At 38.3% G+C, this 19,146-nt stretch overlaps 1 protein-coding gene across 1 annotated transcript in view; it reads right to left on the reverse strand.

The window, feature by feature from the left end:
- Positions 1–971: 971 nt before the first annotated feature.
- Positions 972–19,146, reverse strand: part of LOC136855043 (protein unzipped-like) — a 123,526-nt gene continuing 105,351 nt past the window's right edge. The window contains exon 2 of the mRNA XM_067131805.1: positions 972–4,233. Coding sequence (XP_066987906.1) covers positions 2,799–4,233 — 1,435 coding nt within the window. The 3' untranslated portion in view covers positions 972–2,798. The remainder of the gene's footprint in view (positions 4,234–19,146) is intronic.

A 19,146-nucleotide genomic window follows, 5' to 3' on the forward strand; every position in this document is an offset into this window, starting at 1 on the left:
ACAGGAGGAAATGGGGGTGGAAGCATTTGTCAAAAAGTGGTCTCGAAAACGGTCTTTATTTCAAAATTTTTTTTCAGAAAAGGAAGGAAACTTCCTTCAAGCCAGGAAAGATGATTGAAGTTCTCGGAAACGGTCTTTATTTCTCAAAAATGGTTTCAAAACAGGGAAGAAAACTTCCTGTATAGCAGGAGAGGTAACTGAAGATCTCAAAAACTCAAAAATGGGTTTCTTAAATAGAAAGGGAAAACTTCCTTTAGGACAGGAAAGATGATTGAAGTTCTGTAAAACGGTCTCGAAAACGGTCTTTATTCCTTAAATGTGGTTCCTAGAAAAGAATGGAAAACTTCCTATAGGACAGAAAGATAACTGAAGATCTCGAAAACGGTCAAGACATCACGTTACGGGATTTTCAAGAGGGACAGAGGCAGGGAGAGAGAGAGAAAAAAAATGAGACCAAGACCTCAAAACTAAAAGAGAGAGAGAGAAATCAATCTGTCAATCAATCAAACATCGTAACATCATCTCCCGCAGCCCTCGCCTAAAGCAGCATCTCTCCTCGAGAGGCAGAATAAATCTTGACAATGGCCGCAGGAAGAAGAAGAGTAAGAAGAAGAAGACAGTGCCCATTTTCTCTTTGGTTGAGCCTAATTGACATTAAACGTCGAAAGCTTTCCTCTCCTGCTCCCAGCCCCTCCCCACCCCCCACCCCCACCCCCCTTCCCTGACAACCGGAAGGGCCTACTTTGCCTTCATCATCTAAGAGGACATTTGATAGCCCATTTTCATTCAGTAGCATCCCCCTCCCCCTACCCTTACCTCTTCCCCCCTCTTACCTCTCCTCCTACCCCCTTCCATTCCTCCTTTTTCTTCCCACTGAATGAGAAGATATCAGTCAGATTCGAAGACATCGTATCGCCGAAGGTTATTGTGCATTTTTTCATCTTTTTTTCTTGTTATTTCTTTGCTTTTCGTTTTCCCTTTCCATCGATGGGTATTTTGACCCTTTTACCATTTAGCCTTTAATTGCTCTTGCCTCGATTCATTTCTACTTGCTTTTATCATCCCCTTTTCAATCATTTGTCTGGATTTTGCCTTCGTTTCTACTTGAGGTGATTTTTGTTTTGGTTTGAGGTGTGTTTGTGGGGTGTCTGGGTATTTATTGGTTTTATATTGAGGATTCCTTGTTTAATTATTTGACACTATGTATGCCTTGGGTTGAATTTGGTTAAAAAGGGTTATCAAACTTGGTTATCTAACTGGTTGTCACTGAATATTTAAAGTACCGAAATTAGGGTATTTCCTGGGCTGACTTTTGGGTACTCTACTGATGAACATGGATATTTCTAGCTATGACATTGAGTATCCCCTCACGTTGACTCATGGACATTCCTAGATCTGAATTGTAGAAGTTTCATACGTACGACTTATGCCCTGATTCTCGAAAGCTCTTAAGCCTAAACACTACTGTGGATAAACTCGTCAATGATGAAAACATAGGCCTAAGTAGGATGGCAATTCCACCCTTTAAAGGAGTTGAGAACTCATCGGCGTAGGCCTAGTGCACCGGCAATGACAATGGAATTCGTCAAGTAACTCAATGAGGTAATTCCTGTGCCATTATACGTCCATCACAGGTAATGGCGAAAGCATATGAACAGCTGGACTTGAAACAGTCTGCTTATCCCACGGAAAAGAGGGATTATGGATTACTCTCATGAAAGGACACTTAGAATCCTTCGCAAAGGGGCACATTAGCCATCCTCGCAGGATGTGCTGTTGTTTATCTGAAAATGTCATTGAGAGTCCTGTAGGTTTATCTGAGAATATCATTGAGAATCCTGTAATCATTTCGTATTCCAGAATTGGGCAGAATTTGCCTCCATGATACAAGCAGAACAGGCTCAATCACTCACAAGACGTTTCCGGACTCCCCAAGAGATAAGATGATTGCTATGAGCAGGTGGAAAAGAATTAGAAGAGATTGAAAAAGAGAGAACGATATAAAAGCTTCACGTCATTGGGGTTCCACATTCTTAAAGGTGATTCCAAGAGCAAAATATACATCCAGAAGGATCATTGTGTGTATTCTGTATTGCTAAAAAGTTTACTAAATTACGCTGTAATGGTCTGAACATCGTTTGAATATTCTAAACCCAACTTTCCCTTATGACAAACATATTTCTTGTTGCAATGTATCTATAGTCTTTCCCACTCAGGTGAAAAATTTAAAACCACAAATTATTTCCTTAAACCAAGCGATAGACATTGACCTCCTGACTAAGCAAATTCTATTTTTTATTGATGAAAATGGCTAATTTTCAATATATAATTTTCTCTACTTTTAATATATAATTTTTTCTACACTTAAAATAAGAAGACACACCATTGTTCCCTTTTTGACATCTGACAAGATGTTTTGAAATAAAGACAGCATATATTTATAATTAAGGTATATATACAGGCAAAGTGGATAAATCCAGGCATGAAATGAGCAGCAGTTGCTTCTGATGCTTAAGTCTCCTGCAACAAAGGATAGCCAGGGAGACAATACTTAGCATTCTTTATATTTCTGTTAAGACTCCTCTTCAAGCCACCACACATGGGACCTTCACCAACTTTTGCTGGGCATGTAGAATACTCTTCTCAACTTTGGACAAATAAAAAAAAACCATCATTATCTATGTCATTAAAATTACCACAACGCGAAGAGGATGGACTCCTAAGTTTAGACCGAAAGTGCAACTCTCCACCACGTCTGGAAAGTCGATTCTCCATTCTTGGACATTTCAGGTTGAGAATCAAATTGCTGGGAACACTACGTAGTACCTGAAGATTGCTGTCATGACTATAGAAGCCACAGCAGACATGAGGCGATCAGCTGGTCGGTTGGTCACTCCAGTGTTGTTGTCGTCCTCGGGGTCAGAGGCTTCGGAGTCAGAGTCCTTCGACAAAGACTGCGGGTGGAAGGCGCTGTCGATGTACGGTTCCAGTGGGGCTTCGGTGGTCGGCACCTCTGTTGTGGGAGTTGTCGTAGGCGGTTCTGTGGTTGTAGGAGGTGGTGTGGTTGTTGTGGTGGTAGTTGTGGTGGTGGTGGTTGTGGTGGTCGTAGTTGTTGTAGTGGTGGTAGTTGTTGTGGTCAGCTCATACAGGGTGTCTGAGGTTGAAGGCATTTCAGTAACTTCAGTTCCATTAGCAATGTAGTAATAACGGTGGTACACTGCCGTCACGCCCACAAGAGCCTCGTGTATGTGGAGGGAGAAGATGCTCCTCGCTTGCTTGGTGCCGTCAGTGTAGTGCGCCGTGAGGGTTCCAGAGTAAGGTGCCTCAAAGTGCCTTGTTGTTCCTTCTAGAGTCACTTCGACTCCCACCCCAGGAGGGAGTTTGTGTATAAGTGTTGCGGTGTCAACTCTAGCCAGGGAATTATCAATGCCCCACATAAGAGACATAGGAGTGCCAGGAGAGGGCATGGCTACTGGGGCATCTTTAGGGTTCGTGATGATGGCTCTCAGGGCAGTCACAGTGCCCTTGACCCTTCCCCAGTACTGCCTTTCCCGAACTTCATAGGTCACCAGTGCAGAGACATTCTGTTCGACCTCGCCATTGTTTTCTAGAGTGGTTTTTGTCAGAGGGATCTTGGTTTCGTTCAACAGCACTCGAGCTTCATCCAAAACAATGTTATCTAGAGAGTAACTGGAAGGCTCTTCTTCTACCAGGAGGTAGGCCTTCTCTACCCGTAAGGTGGAAGTGCCATTCAGGAGCCACGCCTTCCTAAAACGCTGGGTGGGACCGACATGCCCTGGGAGCATAGGTGCATCTGGATCCGAATTCAAGGGTACCATGGCTAGCATCAAGTCTGGCGTGAGGACAGCCTTTTCAGGCTTGGCTGTGTACTTGTCCCAGGGCATCAGATGAAGCCGCGCCGACCCATTAAGGGAGACGAGGATGTCGAATTTCTCCAAGACGTGAGCCTTTCCAAGGAAGGGCACCATGCAGGTACCGTCGTCTTGAAGTGCCCCTGGTACGTACTGCCCCCGGTGCCTCCCTCGACACCAGAATGGCCCCAATGGGTTCTCCAGGGTAACGGGCACGGAGTGTTCCGGAATCTTCGATCTTTCTCCCTTGACCCACGCCAGCGTTGACGATGTTACTTGTGATCCTCCATCGGCTCCCCAGAGCTTTACCATGTCTATGGTGGCAAGTACCACGCTCGCCGACGCCACCGTCAGGAGCAACCTGAAAGAAGAAGAACAGATGCATTAGATTCTACTTCACCACGACCATGTTGTTTGGTGGAATTCAGAAATAATCAAACAAACTGTGACTCCACCAGATAATTATGAAGAGTGACTAAGATATATATATATGTATATATGTGTATATATATATATATTGTATATATATATATATATACACGTGTGTGTTTTGTATCTTCGACTCCTTGTAAGCCAAAAAAAATATAATACCAGTCTCTTTATTTCATAATGTCTCTTTACAGCTCATTGTTTCTTATGAATGAAAAGAACAGGACAAGTAGTGATTTTTGATAGATTTTTCCATTGCATCTAGTGAATCCTGAGGATGTGTTTACATGACTCTACTTAATTTTACACCTAAAAATTACAGTAATAGTAAAAATATATCTAGTTAATTTTAGCATTTATCATTAGTGCTGACTTGATTCATCATACCTCACGAAGTGAATAAAACGATAAACACTTTTTTTCTACATAAATTTTTATTTTACTGAGAGAGAGAGAGAGAGAGAGAGAGAGAGAGATTATATAACGTCTTGACTTCAAACCCCACTCGTCACCCATCACAAGTACTAACCACCACCCACCCCCCTCGCCCCCCCACCCCCACCCCTGGCGTCAGCACTCAAAAAAAAATAAAAATCCAATATTTACTCCCATGACCCCTTTAAGAAGCATTAAGGAGCACTCTCTCTCTCTCTCTCTCTCTCTCTCTCTCTCCACATTTCCCGCGACTTGCAAGACTGTGGCAGTAAGGGAAAAGAAAGAAATAAGAAATATGCATGTTAAAGGAATGGTCTTCAATACACCTGAGAAGGAATAAGCGAAAATGTGCTTGGGACGGTGATGGTCTGAAATATGCCCAAGGGGTAATCGTACCAGGGATGATCTAGAATATGCCTAAAAATGTGCTGGAAACAGTTCTGAAGTATGCCTGAGGCTAAAATATAATGCGGGAAATGATAAAAAGTGTCTTTAAAAAGTGATGGAATCAGGAATGGTGTAAAATACGCCTAAGGGTGAACAGTGCTAAGTATGTGAGGGATGATCGGAAATATGCCTGAAAATATGCTGAAAACAGTTCTTAAATATGCATGTCTAAATAATATGCTGGGAGCATCTATAATATGCCTAGGGCTGAATGGTATGCTGGGAACACATAAAATATGCCTAGGACTAAATAGTATGCGGGGAATGACCTATAATATACATAGGAAGGAAAAATCCAGCTGTAAGCATGCCATAAAAATATTCCACTGCCAAGACTTCAAGACCCGACCATTGTACTGAGTTGTTGGGGCTTTCTAGCAGACTTTTCTTGGGGAAAATACGCAACGAGAAATGGTCTGAGCGCCGCCTGAGATTCGATAGAAGACAGAATGGAAGGAAAAGGATTGATCATAAATGTACTTTACAAGAGAGCGGACCAGAAAATGCAACCGAATGGAATTTAAGGAATATATATGCCAGCGGTTGGACATATCGAAATATAACAGCAAGGAATTGTACCAAAATTTGTCCATTCGTGGGGGGAAATGTCCCAGATGTACCAAAGACAGAGAGCATTAACTTATACCGTTAAGGCGAATTATTGAAAATATACTAGCGAGTAAAAATTAAATTACCAAGGAGTGGCACTGTGCGAAATATACACCTGGGTTTAAAGTCAGGACGTTATATAATTCTCTCTCTCTCTCTCTCTCTCTCTCTCTCTCTCTCTCTCTCTCTCTCTCTCTCTCTCTCTCTCTCTCAGAAAAACAATCTGCCTACTTATCGAGTTAAAGATCTTTTCCTTTCTTTCTTATATTAAGGAAAAAACTCTCTCTCTCTCTCTCTCTCTCTCTCTCTCTCTCTCTCTCTCTCTCTCTCTCTCTCTTCTTTTCTCTCTCTCTCTCTCTCTCTCTCTCTCTCTCTCTCAGAAAAACAATCTGCCTACTTATCGAGTTGAAGATCTTTTCCTTTCTTTCTTATATTAAGGGAAAACTCTCTCTCTCTCTCTCTCTCTCTCTCTCTCTCTCTCTCTCTCTCTCTCTCTCTCTCTCTCTCTCCACAATGATTGGTGGGCTGTGGAGAGCTGGTGAAGGATCTGACATTTTGAAAAGCTTATCGGGTCTCCCCAGGAACTGGGAAAAGAAAGTATTCAGATATTTTCTTCTCGTGGAGAGACGTATGAGAAGGAGGACAAAGAAAGAGAATGGGAAACTGGAGAAAGAAAAAGAGAGAGACACGCAGACAATATGCCGGTGAATATCTGATGAATTTGATGGGTGATTTTATCCCTGTGGGAATGGAGTCATTCAATTAGTTTCAAGCAACGACCCTCAAGAGTTGATTAGCAACCAGTTGCGTAATTAACTGATACTGTGAACGGAAATATTCTGGATTTTTGGGGGGGAAACTACCCCGTATCGTTCTTTCCTCTGAGAGAGAGAGAGAGAGAGAGAGAGAGAGAGAGAGAGAGAGAGGACTGTTTTCTCAATCTGAGCAAAAATTAAAATATATTTAACTCGGTAAGCAAGCAGTTTTTTTTACTGAGAGAGAGAGAGAGAGAGAGAGAGAGAGGACTGTTTTCTCAATCTGAGCAAAAATTAAAATATATTTAACTCGGTAAGCAAGCAGTTTTTTGAGAGAGAGAGAGAGAGAGAGAGAGAGAGAGAGAGAGAGAGAGAGAGAGCGATTGGCGTAGCAGATATAGAAGACAAGAAAACGAGGAATATATAATTTCAACACCTGTAGTCTTATTCTTTCTTCCAATGCCCCAAATATGGAAACCCCCAAGAGGGCACCAGGTGGGCACACAATACAGGTAAGCAGTCACTCCCTGCTAATGCAGGCTCAGAAAATGAGTCATTCCTAAAACGAGGAGAGAGAGAGAGAGAGAGAGAGAGAGAGAGAGAGAGAGAGTATTTTCTCAGTTAATAAAAGCAAAAATTAAAATATCTTAAATTCGATAAGTAAGCAGTTTTTTTTTTCTGAAAGAGAGAGAGAGGACTATTTTCTCAATTAATATAAGCAAAAATTAAAATATCTTTAACTCGATGAGTAAGCAGTTTTTTTCTGAAAGAGAGAGAGAGAGAGAGAGAGAGAGAGAGAAATGTATCTGATAATTGGTTTTACCTCGATAGGGTGAGGTTTACCTCATGGAGGTCCTCTCGGTCTGGTTTATATATATTGACGAAGTAATGATCGCTCATATCTGTTATAGCTTCCCCTCTCTACTTAATATCAGTCCCAACTGTAACCCACAGGACTCGACCAACAACGACGTACCTATTTCATCCCTCAGGTCAACTAATTCTTAATGGGATGTCAGGAAAGCACCCGTGCCGTTCCTTTCCTTGCCCTGTCCAGGGGTCGAACTCTTGTTCCCTACCATTTCGCAAGGAGAGAGAGAGAGAAAGATTTTACATACTCATGCTTTTCAAATATGGCCACTCCAGTATGTGCACCCTTCCACTCTGATGCATGCAAAATTCTTAAATTGAGCCATACCAAAAAGAAAGAGAGAGAGGCAGAGAGACAGACAGGGGTGGTCGGAGTGCTGTCTTCTGTCTTCTTAAGACTTTTCAAATATGGCGACTCCAATAAGTAGGACGGCTATCCTCCCATTCAGATAATCTTTTGATTGACACTTCTGATTCCAGGTAGACGTTTCTCATTTATTCCCAAAGCAAAGGTGTGGTTCCATAAACGCATTTGAACGGGATTATTGATTACTATCTTCATTGTGCTTCACACAAGCGAAGCCTTTTTTGTGATAAGGGTCCCTCGCCTTTGTAAATTTTTAAGATACATTTCCATATATTTTACCGAATTTAAAGAAATTTAAAAAATGAAATATCCTTAAATTTTGTTGAATTTAAAGAAATTTTTTTTAAAATGTTTTATCCAGAATTGGTTTTCAATTTTTACTGAGAAATGTATTTTCCATGGCGTTAGCCAAAATGAAACCTGTGGGGGTGTTAATGAAGGTATAATGATAATTTTGAATTTACATTCATTGTAGAACGTGAAAGGTATCCGTCTCCATTGGCTATTTATACAGAAATGCCCTCAGACATATGTATATTGCAGTTTGTGTTCTTCTCTGACTTAAATCATTATAATTTTGAAAAATGTTGCTTTGTGATGTATTTAAATCACTCAAACGTATAATATTAGAAGCTTGCATGTCTGTTATAGTTTTGAAACTCAAGTGTCTGTAATTTCTGTAATGGCATTATCGTTGATATAAAGTTAAAATAATCATTCGTCATTTTAAAGGTGAATCGATAAAAATTACCTGCCATGACATTACATGACTTTTGTTATTAGAATAGCCTATCTTACGATTTTCCAAATTACATCTCTCTCTCTCTCTCTCTCTCTCTCTCTCTCTCTCTCTCTCTCTCTCTCTCTCTCTCTCTATATATATATATATATATATATATATATATATATATATATATATATATATATATATATATATATATATATATATATATATATATATATATATATATATATATATATATATATATATATATATATATATATATAGTATAATGAACTATATTGAAGCAGAAGTATCATGAAACTAAATCATGTTGTTATTATTATTATTATTATTATTATTATTATTATTATTATTATTATTATTATTATTATTATTAACCGTTACCGTGTTAATGATGTAAATCGATATTTTTACTTGTTTTTATCAGAAAACAAAAATAAAACTTGGCATCGGCAAATAAACACGATCATACTTAGCAGAACCATGACTATTAGCTCTTTTAATGCGTCAGCCAATTAGAGAACGCCACGTCATGATTACCACCCAGCGGGGAATATAATCACTGGCCCCAATAAAACTGGATATTAGTCGGCATTCGAAAATCATATATATCGGATTAAACGACACGCCAATTAAGAGTTGAGAGTGACCCCGAATTTTCCGGGCAGTTGTGACTTTTTTTTTATTTTTTTTTTTACCTCTAATGTGGGTATGCCCGTGGCACGGGCAACTTCTAACCCCTTCTCGGTGTCCGGAGGTATCGCAGAACCGAAGGATTGAGAATAGAATGTTGAGTGAAATTCGCAAATGTTTTTTGTTTTCTTTTCATAGAGTTGAAATCGTTTTAGTTTTCTGTAAAAGAAAGCTATTGAGATGGCTATTTGTCTGTCCGTCCGCACATTTTCTTTCCGCCATCAGATCTTATAAACTACTGAGGCTAGAGGGCTGCAAATTGGTATGGTGATCATCCACCCTCCAATCATCAAACATACCAAATTGCAGCCCTCTAGCCTCAGTTTATTTGATTAAAAGTTAAACTTAGCCATGATCATGTGTCTGGCACCGCTATAGATGCCAACAACACAGGCCACCACCGGGCCTGGGTGAAAGTTTCATGGGCCGCGGCTGCGAGTTCTCATTGGCAGTGGCTGAGAGTTTCATACAGCATTATACACTGTACAGGAAATTGATTGTGCCGAAGAAACTTCGGCGCATTTTTTACTTGTTTTCTTTAGAATGACCAATAAAATGGAAAAAAGTTTACAAGAAATAATTGTGGTATGATTTGAGTCATGTTTCTCAGTCTTATTAAGAATATGACTGAGAAACATGACGTTATGAATAATGGAAAATCAAAATATTTCTTCCATTTTACATCTGTCGTTTACCATTGACATTATTTTAGCTTTGTCGCGCCCCTTTTGTCGTTCACCGTGTTTTAGCTTAGTCGCAATCCTGCGTCGCCTACCGTATTTTATCTTTGTCGTGTCTCCGTCGTTTACCGTATTTTAGCTCAACCTTCGTTGTCGCAGCTTTGTCGCATCTCTTCGCCATTTGGCATATTTTCGCCAATACCGTCTACCCATATTTTAGCTTTGTCGCATCTCTTCGTCGTTTGCCGTATTTTAGCTTAGTGGCATCTATTTTGTCGCTTAACGCATTTTAACTTTGTCGCATCTCTTCGTCTTTTTCAGTATTTAGCTTTGTCGCATCCATTTTGTCGTTTAACGTATTTTAGCTTTGTCGTATCTCTTCGTCGTTTGCAGTATTTTAGCTTTGTCACATTCATTTTGTCGTTTAACGGATTTTAGCTCTGTCGCACCTCTTCGTCGTTTGCAGTATTTAGCTTTGTCGCATCCATTTTGTAGTTTAACGTATTTTAGCTTTGTCGCAGCTCTTCGTCGTTTGCAGTATTTTAGATTTGTCGCATCCATTTTGTCGTTTAACGTATTTTACCTTATTCGCATCCAGTTTGTCTTTTACCGTATATTTTAACTTTGTCGCGTCCCTTCGAAGTTTACCGTATTTTAGCTTTGTCGCATCTCTTCTTCGTTTACCATATTTTGTCTTTGTCACATTAATTTTGTCGTTTACTGCATATTTTATCTTTGCCGCATTAATTTTGTCGTTTACCGTATATTTTAGCTTTGTCGCATGTCTTCTTCGTTTACCGTATTTCAGCATAGCTTAGTCGCATCTCTTCGTTTACCGTATTTCAGATTAGCTTTGTCGCATCTCTTCTTCGTATACCGTATTTCAGCTTAGCTTTGTCGCATCTCTTCTTCGTTTACCGTATTTCAGCATAGCTTTGTCGCATCTCTTCTTCGTTTACCGTATTTCAGCTTAGCTTTGTCGCATCTCTTCTTCGTTTACCGTATTTCAGCATAGCTTTGTCGCATCTCTTCGTTTACCGTATTTCAGCTTAGCTTTGTCGCATCTCTTCTTCGTATACCGTATTGCAGCTTAGCTTTTTCGCGTCCCTCCGCCGTTTACCGTTCGCCCACCCTATTCTTAGACAAGGGAGCGACGAGGACTTTTGGAAAGAGGGGAGACGTCGAGGAGGAGAAGAACGGGAATGGAAACGAGGGGAAAAAGACCAACGAAAAAAAAAAGCGACAACGAGAATAACTCGTCGTAGTTGACCAAAACAAGCAACTAACGACTTAATTATTCTCTCACAAGGCGAGTTTGGGTTTCTCTAATTCATGCAAATTACCTCGAAGTGTTTCAGTGTCATTTCACAGGAGGAGAGAGAGAGAGAGAGAGAGAGAGAGAGAGAGAGAGAGAGAGAGAGAGAGGTAAAGAGAGTGATGGTTTTGTCAGACTCATATGGTAAAGTGTATCGTGATGCTCTTTGTTTTGTTCATAATATGTATGTATATATATATATATATATATATATATATATATATATATATATATATATATATATATATATATATATATATATATATATATTATTCATATAAATATATACAGCATACATATATACATGCATATATATATATGTATATATTATATATATATATATATATAGTTATATATATATATGCAGACCATATATATATATATATATATGTATACGTGGCTAAGAACAATATATATATATATATATATATATTATAGCGTATATATATATATATATATCTATCTTCATCAGCCGGCTATATACTCCGGCCCATCAGAAAGAGAGAGACTCGGAGAGAGAGAGAGAGAGAGAGAGAGAGAGAGAGAGAGAGGTGTCTCTTGAATGTGTTAACTTTCCACAATCGACCAGCTACCATGCACAAAATTCAGTCAACAGAGAGACACTTGGGATTATTCAGAAACGGTCTTAAGTCCTTTCTTTCAAATGGGATCGAACTATGGTCTCTCAATATATATATATATATATATATATATATATATATATATATATATATATATATATATATATATATATATATATATTAGACATATAATATATATGTATATATACATATATACTACATACATACTTACATATAATCACTTCTAGTGGGTGTGAACTTAAGCAAAAATAGGCATCGCTTTGCAATGTTAATCCATTGAGACCAATGGAAATCCTAATTGACAGATCTAAAAAAAATTCCGACTCGGCAACCTATTTTCTAGAATTGGAACGTCCTTGAATTCCTTTAAAAGAAACTTGATCATCTAAAAAAAAAAAAGTAGGGCAACTGGGCCACTTTTCATTCCTCATTGTAATACGCTGATTCAGATAGAAGGATATGTACGCCATTTTCAAGTTTAGAGTATTGATTAAAGATAAAATGGATGTTTGACTTTGGTTAAGAAAAAGTAGGTATTTATTTTTTTAGAATCATTGTCTAATAAAATTAGTCATCTGTTAGTGATCTTCCAGTGATTTTTATAGACATCATCAACAGTTGTTAATTCATTATCTGTAAATACAGAGGCACAAACACAAACAAACACACAAACAGACAACGGTGAACACATTACAAACTCCCCAACTTCTCGAGTCAATTCGTATCTGGTACAAAATCGAATAAAAGATGTTTTGCTGAAAACGATGAGATCTTGCAGCGAGACAGGTAGTATGTGACCGTAATGTCGAACGGATAAGAAATATATATATTGTTTTTATTTTATCTTTCTTTCTCCGTCCATTCCAATTCCCGCCGCGTTCTTCCTCCCTTCCTCCCTCCCTCCGCTTCCAAGTTTCGTGAATAATATAAAGAAAAAACAAGATGTCTGCCTGAGGGGGGAAAAAAATACCGATTCATTTAGCAAATTGATGACCTCCTTCTCATCCCCACCCCACCCCACCCCACCCCAACAGCACTACCCCCTCCCCAACCCATCGAGGCAACTTTGTCTCAAGTTCGTTGTCTTCATATAATCCTAAACATATTCTCTCTCTCTCTCTCTCTCTCTCTCTCTCTCTCTCTCTCTCTCTCTCTCTCTCTCTCTCGCTAACTTTCTTAATCTAACGGCCCCTATAACGTAGAGAAAAATGAACTAGAAAACTAAGTCTTGCGAGATGGGACTGTTTACTTGGACAGAATTTGGGGGCAACTTTTCGCATAACTTCTGAACTCGAGAGAAAAAAGTAAGGGACGCGTTGAGAGTATCAGAGGCTGTGCGTGAGTCTCTCTCTCTCTCTCTCTCTCTCTCTCTCTCTCTCTCTCTCTCTCTCTCTCTCTCTATATATATATATATATATATATATATATATATATATATATATATATATATATATATATATATATATATATATATATATATATATATATATATATATATATATATATATACATGCATATATATATATATATATATATATATATATACATATATATATATATATATATATATATATATATATATATATATATATTTTATATACATATACATATCTATATATATATACATATATATATAAATATGTATATTTATATATATACATATATATATATATATTCATGTTCGTGCGCTTGCGCTTCTATGCGCATATAGTTTCATCATGCGATGAGTAATTCTTAAGGCTTCAGAGGCGACATGGGATGCGTTAAACCTCACAATTATTATTATTATTATTATTATTATTATTATTATTATTATTATTATTACGAAATTTTCATATTAGCAAACTAAAACTGTTAATAAAAGAAACACAAAGAATGATAATAATAACTAATATCCCAAAATATAATAGAAACTAAAACGAAGCATTATAATATATATATATATATATATATATATATATATATATATATATATGTATGTATGTATGTATGTATATATATATATATACATACATACATATGTATATATCCAGGAACACTAAATAACCCTAACGTTGTTGTTGCTTTTGTTGATCTTGTTCTTGTTGTTGCTGTTGTTTATGTAGATGCTATGTCATTATATATGTATAATGACAATGATGACCACAACGCCTATCATCATCATCATCATCATCCTGTACTAAGAAGTGGAGGGTTGAGGAGGAACAAAAGATGGAGGGAAAGGGAGGTTAAGAGTTGAGGGGATTGAGGTGGAGGAAAAGGGGAAGTTGAGGGGAAGTTGAAACCGCCAGGAGTGGGAGGTTGAGGTGTACTGTAGATGGGAAGGTGGTCTGAGGAGAAAGATTGGGGGAAGTTGAGGTGTGGAGGAGAAATGAGAGAGGTTGAGGTGTGGAGGAGAAATGAGAGAGGTTGAGGTGTGGAGGAGAAATGAGGGAGGTTGAGGTGTGGAGGAGGAATGAGAGAGGTTGAGGTGTGGAGGAGAAATGAGAGGGTTGAGGGGGAGGTTGAGGGGTGTGGAGGGAGGAGAAAATGGCAGAGGTTGAGGTGTGGAGGAGAAATGAGGGGAGTTGAGGTGTGGAGGAGAAATGAGAGAGGTTGAGGTGTGGAGGAGAAATGAGGGGAGTTGAGGTGTGGAGGAGAAATAAGGAAGGTTGGGATGTGGAGGAGAAATGAGGGAAGTTGAGGTGTGTAGGAGAAATGAGGGAGGTTGAGGTGCAGAATAAAGAGGAATAGGAGGAGGAGGAGAAAGAGGTAGGTTGAAGAGTGGTGGAGGAGGGAAAGCCAGAGAAAGGGATGAAGTTGAGGGAGTTTGAGAAGTTAAAAAGGAAAGTAGCAAAAGAGGAAGATTCTAATACTAAGGACTCGAGGTGAGGAGGAGGAGGAGGAGGAGGAGGAGGGGGAGGGGAAGGTTGAGGCGTTTAGAGAGCGGCGTGTGACAACAGACCCTCGATGGGATAATGTTTATGGGTTCGTTTTATGGTGATCCCGACACACCAACTCCAGTGGCGGTTTTGGGGATTATGGCCCGCTTCCCCCCCCTCCCCACCACCACCACCACCAACCCCGAACTCTTCAGCGGTCGGGATGTCGTCACCCATTGAGCGATCGCTTCTTTGTTGAGGTCAGAGAGAAAGAGAGAGAGAGAGATAGAGAGAGATATCTGATGAGCTCTGATGGAATTAGGACTACCTGTGAATTATTATTATTATTATTATTATTATTATTATTATTATTATTATTATTATTTTTTTATGATGTAGATGTTAATTGAACGGTCAACCCAATCTAGGCCAGGTCGGAAAAACAAATAAAATAAAGGAAAAGAAATATGTACAGCAGCGTCTAAAGTTACTTGTATTTATCTTGGTGGCGGAATGTATTAGTCACTGTCATGTTTGTATCAGACTCAGAAGGCATGGGCTCGAATCTTGACCAGGGCTGATGCACTAATCGCATACAATTCCCTTTGGGTATAAGTTACTTCAAAGGTACACTGAATTCTGTATCAAGGTATTGTGTGGCTTAATATTTGTGAGCATAGTGTGGGAGAAGAGCCGTTGCCAAAGACTCGTGGCCAGTGTGTCGCCAGGCCCACTGTTTAACACCCCAGCCCGAGGGCTGATACCTATTTTCTTACTAACCCCCTCGAGTTTTCAGACCGCTAGGTTGGCGGGCCACCAGGTTTTATGCAATGTTGCCTCCCAAGCCACCAGTAAGTGGCGGGATTTGAACCACAGTTCTCTCTGACTGGTAGGCAAGAACCTTACCACTACGCCACCACGGAAACATATATATATATATATATATATATATATATATATATATATACATATATAGATATGTATATATACAGTATATATATATATATATATATATATATATATATATATATATATATATATATATATATATATATATATATATATATATATATATATATATATTCATGAAGCTCAAATGTCATCTTAATATCAATCCACTCATTCAGGAATATCCCCGATAAATTAACACCGAAGGGGATTTTTAAAGTGATAAATGGATGGAAACCGCCGGGTCTCCGATCCATTTATCACTTTAAGTTCCCCTTCGGTGTTAATTCCCATCGAGATATTCCCAGTAGCGTGACAATTGATATTAAGCGACATTTTAACTTCACAAAATACTATATAAATCACGGTGTGACAAAAATCACACACATACAAATATATATATATATATATATATATATATATATATATATATATATATATATATATATACTGTATATATATATATATATATATATAATGTTTGTGAGGGCTCACAAATTCTCGTAACAAGAAAGAGCAATTGATCTAAGATAAATACATAAAAGAGGAAAGAAAAACATTAAATAACACACTTAATAACACGAAGCCTAATACATTAAAGCGACGCACAGTTATTGAAAAAAAGCAAATCAAAAAACAAAACAAAAAAATGAATACGCTAAACGCCATTTCATTTGTCACGCCCAAAGTGCGCTGTTATGTTCCATCAACGCAAAACGCTTATGAATGCTAAAGTCGGGGTTCCTAAATTCTGGGTCCTAAATTCGGGGGTCGTCATAATTTGGGACGAAATGTATGCAAATATATATACAGTACACCCACCACCGCTGTGTGTGTTTAATATCCCACCTGTTATTTCCAGGTGTTTAAGTTGCGTGAGTGGCGTATAAGCCGTGCTGTTATTATCTCTCTCTCTCTCTCTCTCTCTCTCTCTCTCTCTCTCTCTCTCTCTCTCTCTCTCTCTCTCTCTGTAGGGAAAATGTGGTGTAAGGCATATCACTATGCCATATATGTAAAGGCTCTCTCTCTCTCTCTCTCTCTCTCTCTCTCTCTCTCTCTCTCTCTCTCTCTAGGATAATGTGGTGTAAAAGGCATATCACTATGCCTACATTATTATGTATTAGAACTCTCTCTCTCTCTCTCTCTCTCTCTCTCTCTCTCTCTCTCTCTCTCTCTCTCTCTCTCTCTCTCTCTAGGAAAATGTGGTGTAAAAGGCATAGCACTACGCCTATATATGTATTAGAAGCTTTCTCTTTCTCTCTCTCTCTCTCTCTCTCTCTCTCTCTCTCTCTCTCTCTCTCTCTCTCTCAACCTGTCACGATACTACCAATCCTGTGATTACAAGGCTGATCTGTTTTCGCTGAAGATCTATGGCAATAAATATTCTCTCTCTCTCTCTCTCTCTCTCTCTCTCTCTCTCTCTCTCTCTCTCTTAACCTGTCTTGATATTACCAACCCTACGATTACAAGGCTAATCTATTTTCGCTTAAGATCTAGCGCGATAAATATTCTCTCTCTCTCTCTCTCTCTCTCTCTCTCTCTCTCTCTCTCTCTCTCTCTCTCTCTCTCTCTCTCTCTCTCTCTCAAGGGCAATGAAGACCTTCCCAGTCATCTTACCAACCTTTGAGAGATAAAGGAGACCCTTTCCCTATCTATTTTCGGGAGGAACCAATCACCCCCGTTTGCTATTTGCATTTTCATTGACTCTGCTTCCTTGTATCTTGCGGTTCCATCTAAGACTAATCTCTTAACAACAGCCTTCCTTTTTTTTTGAGAGGCGTTTTGATATATCTGAGTCTTTTGTGTGTGTTTTTTCTGCTTCTTTAGTGTGTCTTTTTAATCCTTGGTCTTTTGAGAGTTAAACTTTTAAACAAAATAGTCTTTATCCTACTGTCTTTTTCATCATGAAGACTTGATTACTTTTAAGTCTTAATTTTTTTCTCTTTGCTTTTATGTTCTTAATTAAAATTTACCTCAAAAGTCTTTTTATTTATTTGTTTTATTCTCTCTTGGTATTTTAAAAACAGTCTGAAAAGACAAAGAATCTTAAAAGACTAAGATTGTTTGTAATAGTTTTTTCTTCTGTTTTTTCAGTACAGTTCAACAGTTCTTGATCTATTGAGGTTCTTTTTAAATTGTATTTTCTTGAATTTTTAAAGGTATTTTAATAGTGCTTAGTCTTTTGTGAGTACCGATTCCTCCCCCAATATCATTTTCTCCAGTTTTAGGTTTTCATTTTTTGAGTATTTGAATATTTCCATTTTTAAGAATATTTTTGTTTTTTTTGTATAATTTTTATAAGAATTCTCCTGTATCCTTTTCTCTCTTTTAGTTTCTTTTATGCATTCTTTCGTTTCTTCTTCTCCATATCTTCCTTTATCCTGTTTTATCCAATTCATCCTCCTTCCTTCCACTAATCTTTATCACATATTTTGTCTTCCTCAAAATCCTCTTTTTTTCAGCACTCACCGAGAAAGAGACCAAGAGAAGAAGAAGAAGAAGAAGAAGAAGAAGAGAGAGAGAGAGAGAGAGAGAGAGAGAGAGAGAGAGATGGGAAAGGTCATTGGCCATGACGTGTGCAAGAACTGGTCCCGGGGAAGATGAAAGCAAAAAAAGAAAAAAGGTCTCCCGAAAAAAAAGATAACAGAGAAGAATTAGGTTTAATAAATAAGAAAGAGACTCAGTGTGAGATTTTTATATTAGGGCTATGTCCATCACACCACTTTGGACTGTAATAATGGAGATTCTGATCTCTCTCTCTCTCTCTCTCTCTCTCTCTCTCTCTCTCTGTATGTGGTGTTAAAGCACATCATTCTGTTTGTATATGTATTATAAGCTCTCTCTCTCTCTCTCTCTCTCTCTCTCTCTCTCTCTCTCTCTCTCTCTCTCTCTCTCTCTCCCCTCTCTCTCTCTCTGTGGTGCAAAAGCACATCATTCTTCTATATGTATTATAAGCTCTCTCTCTCTCTCTCTCTCTCTCTCTCTCTCTCTCTCTCTCTCTCTCTCTCTCTCTCTCTCTCTCTCTCTCTCTCAGAAAATGGGATGTCAAAGCATATCACTCTATATGTATGTGTATTGCAAGTTCTCTCTCTCTCTCTCTCTCTCTCTCTCTCTCTCTCTCTCTCTCTCTCTCTCTCTCTCTCTCTCTCAGTTTATTATTTTTTTTCTTCCCAATTTCTATTCCTTGTTTTCTTCCAACCTGGGCTAAATTTGGGCATCTGTTTAGCCTTCCTGGAGTTTTATGATGATAATTTCATTTCACATTTCAAATTTCCTGAGGAATGATAAAAATTATTTTATAGCTCAAAATGTCCTGCGGAATAAATTTTATTTGGTTTTTCCAAATTTTTTTTGAAATAAACTGTATTCTGTTTCATAAGTTCTCATAAGACCAGTTTTATTATATATTTCAGAATTCACCCTTAAATAAATTTTATTTTTTATACTTAAATATTTGATGGTCCAAGTTAAGGTCCACACCAGGCCTCTAAAACACTTTACCACACTTACGAGCAGAG

Source organism: Macrobrachium rosenbergii, chromosome 30 (genome assembly GCF_040412425.1).
Source record: "Macrobrachium rosenbergii isolate ZJJX-2024 chromosome 30, ASM4041242v1, whole genome shotgun sequence".
NCBI classification, from domain to species: Eukaryota; Metazoa; Arthropoda; class Malacostraca; order Decapoda; family Palaemonidae; genus Macrobrachium; species Macrobrachium rosenbergii.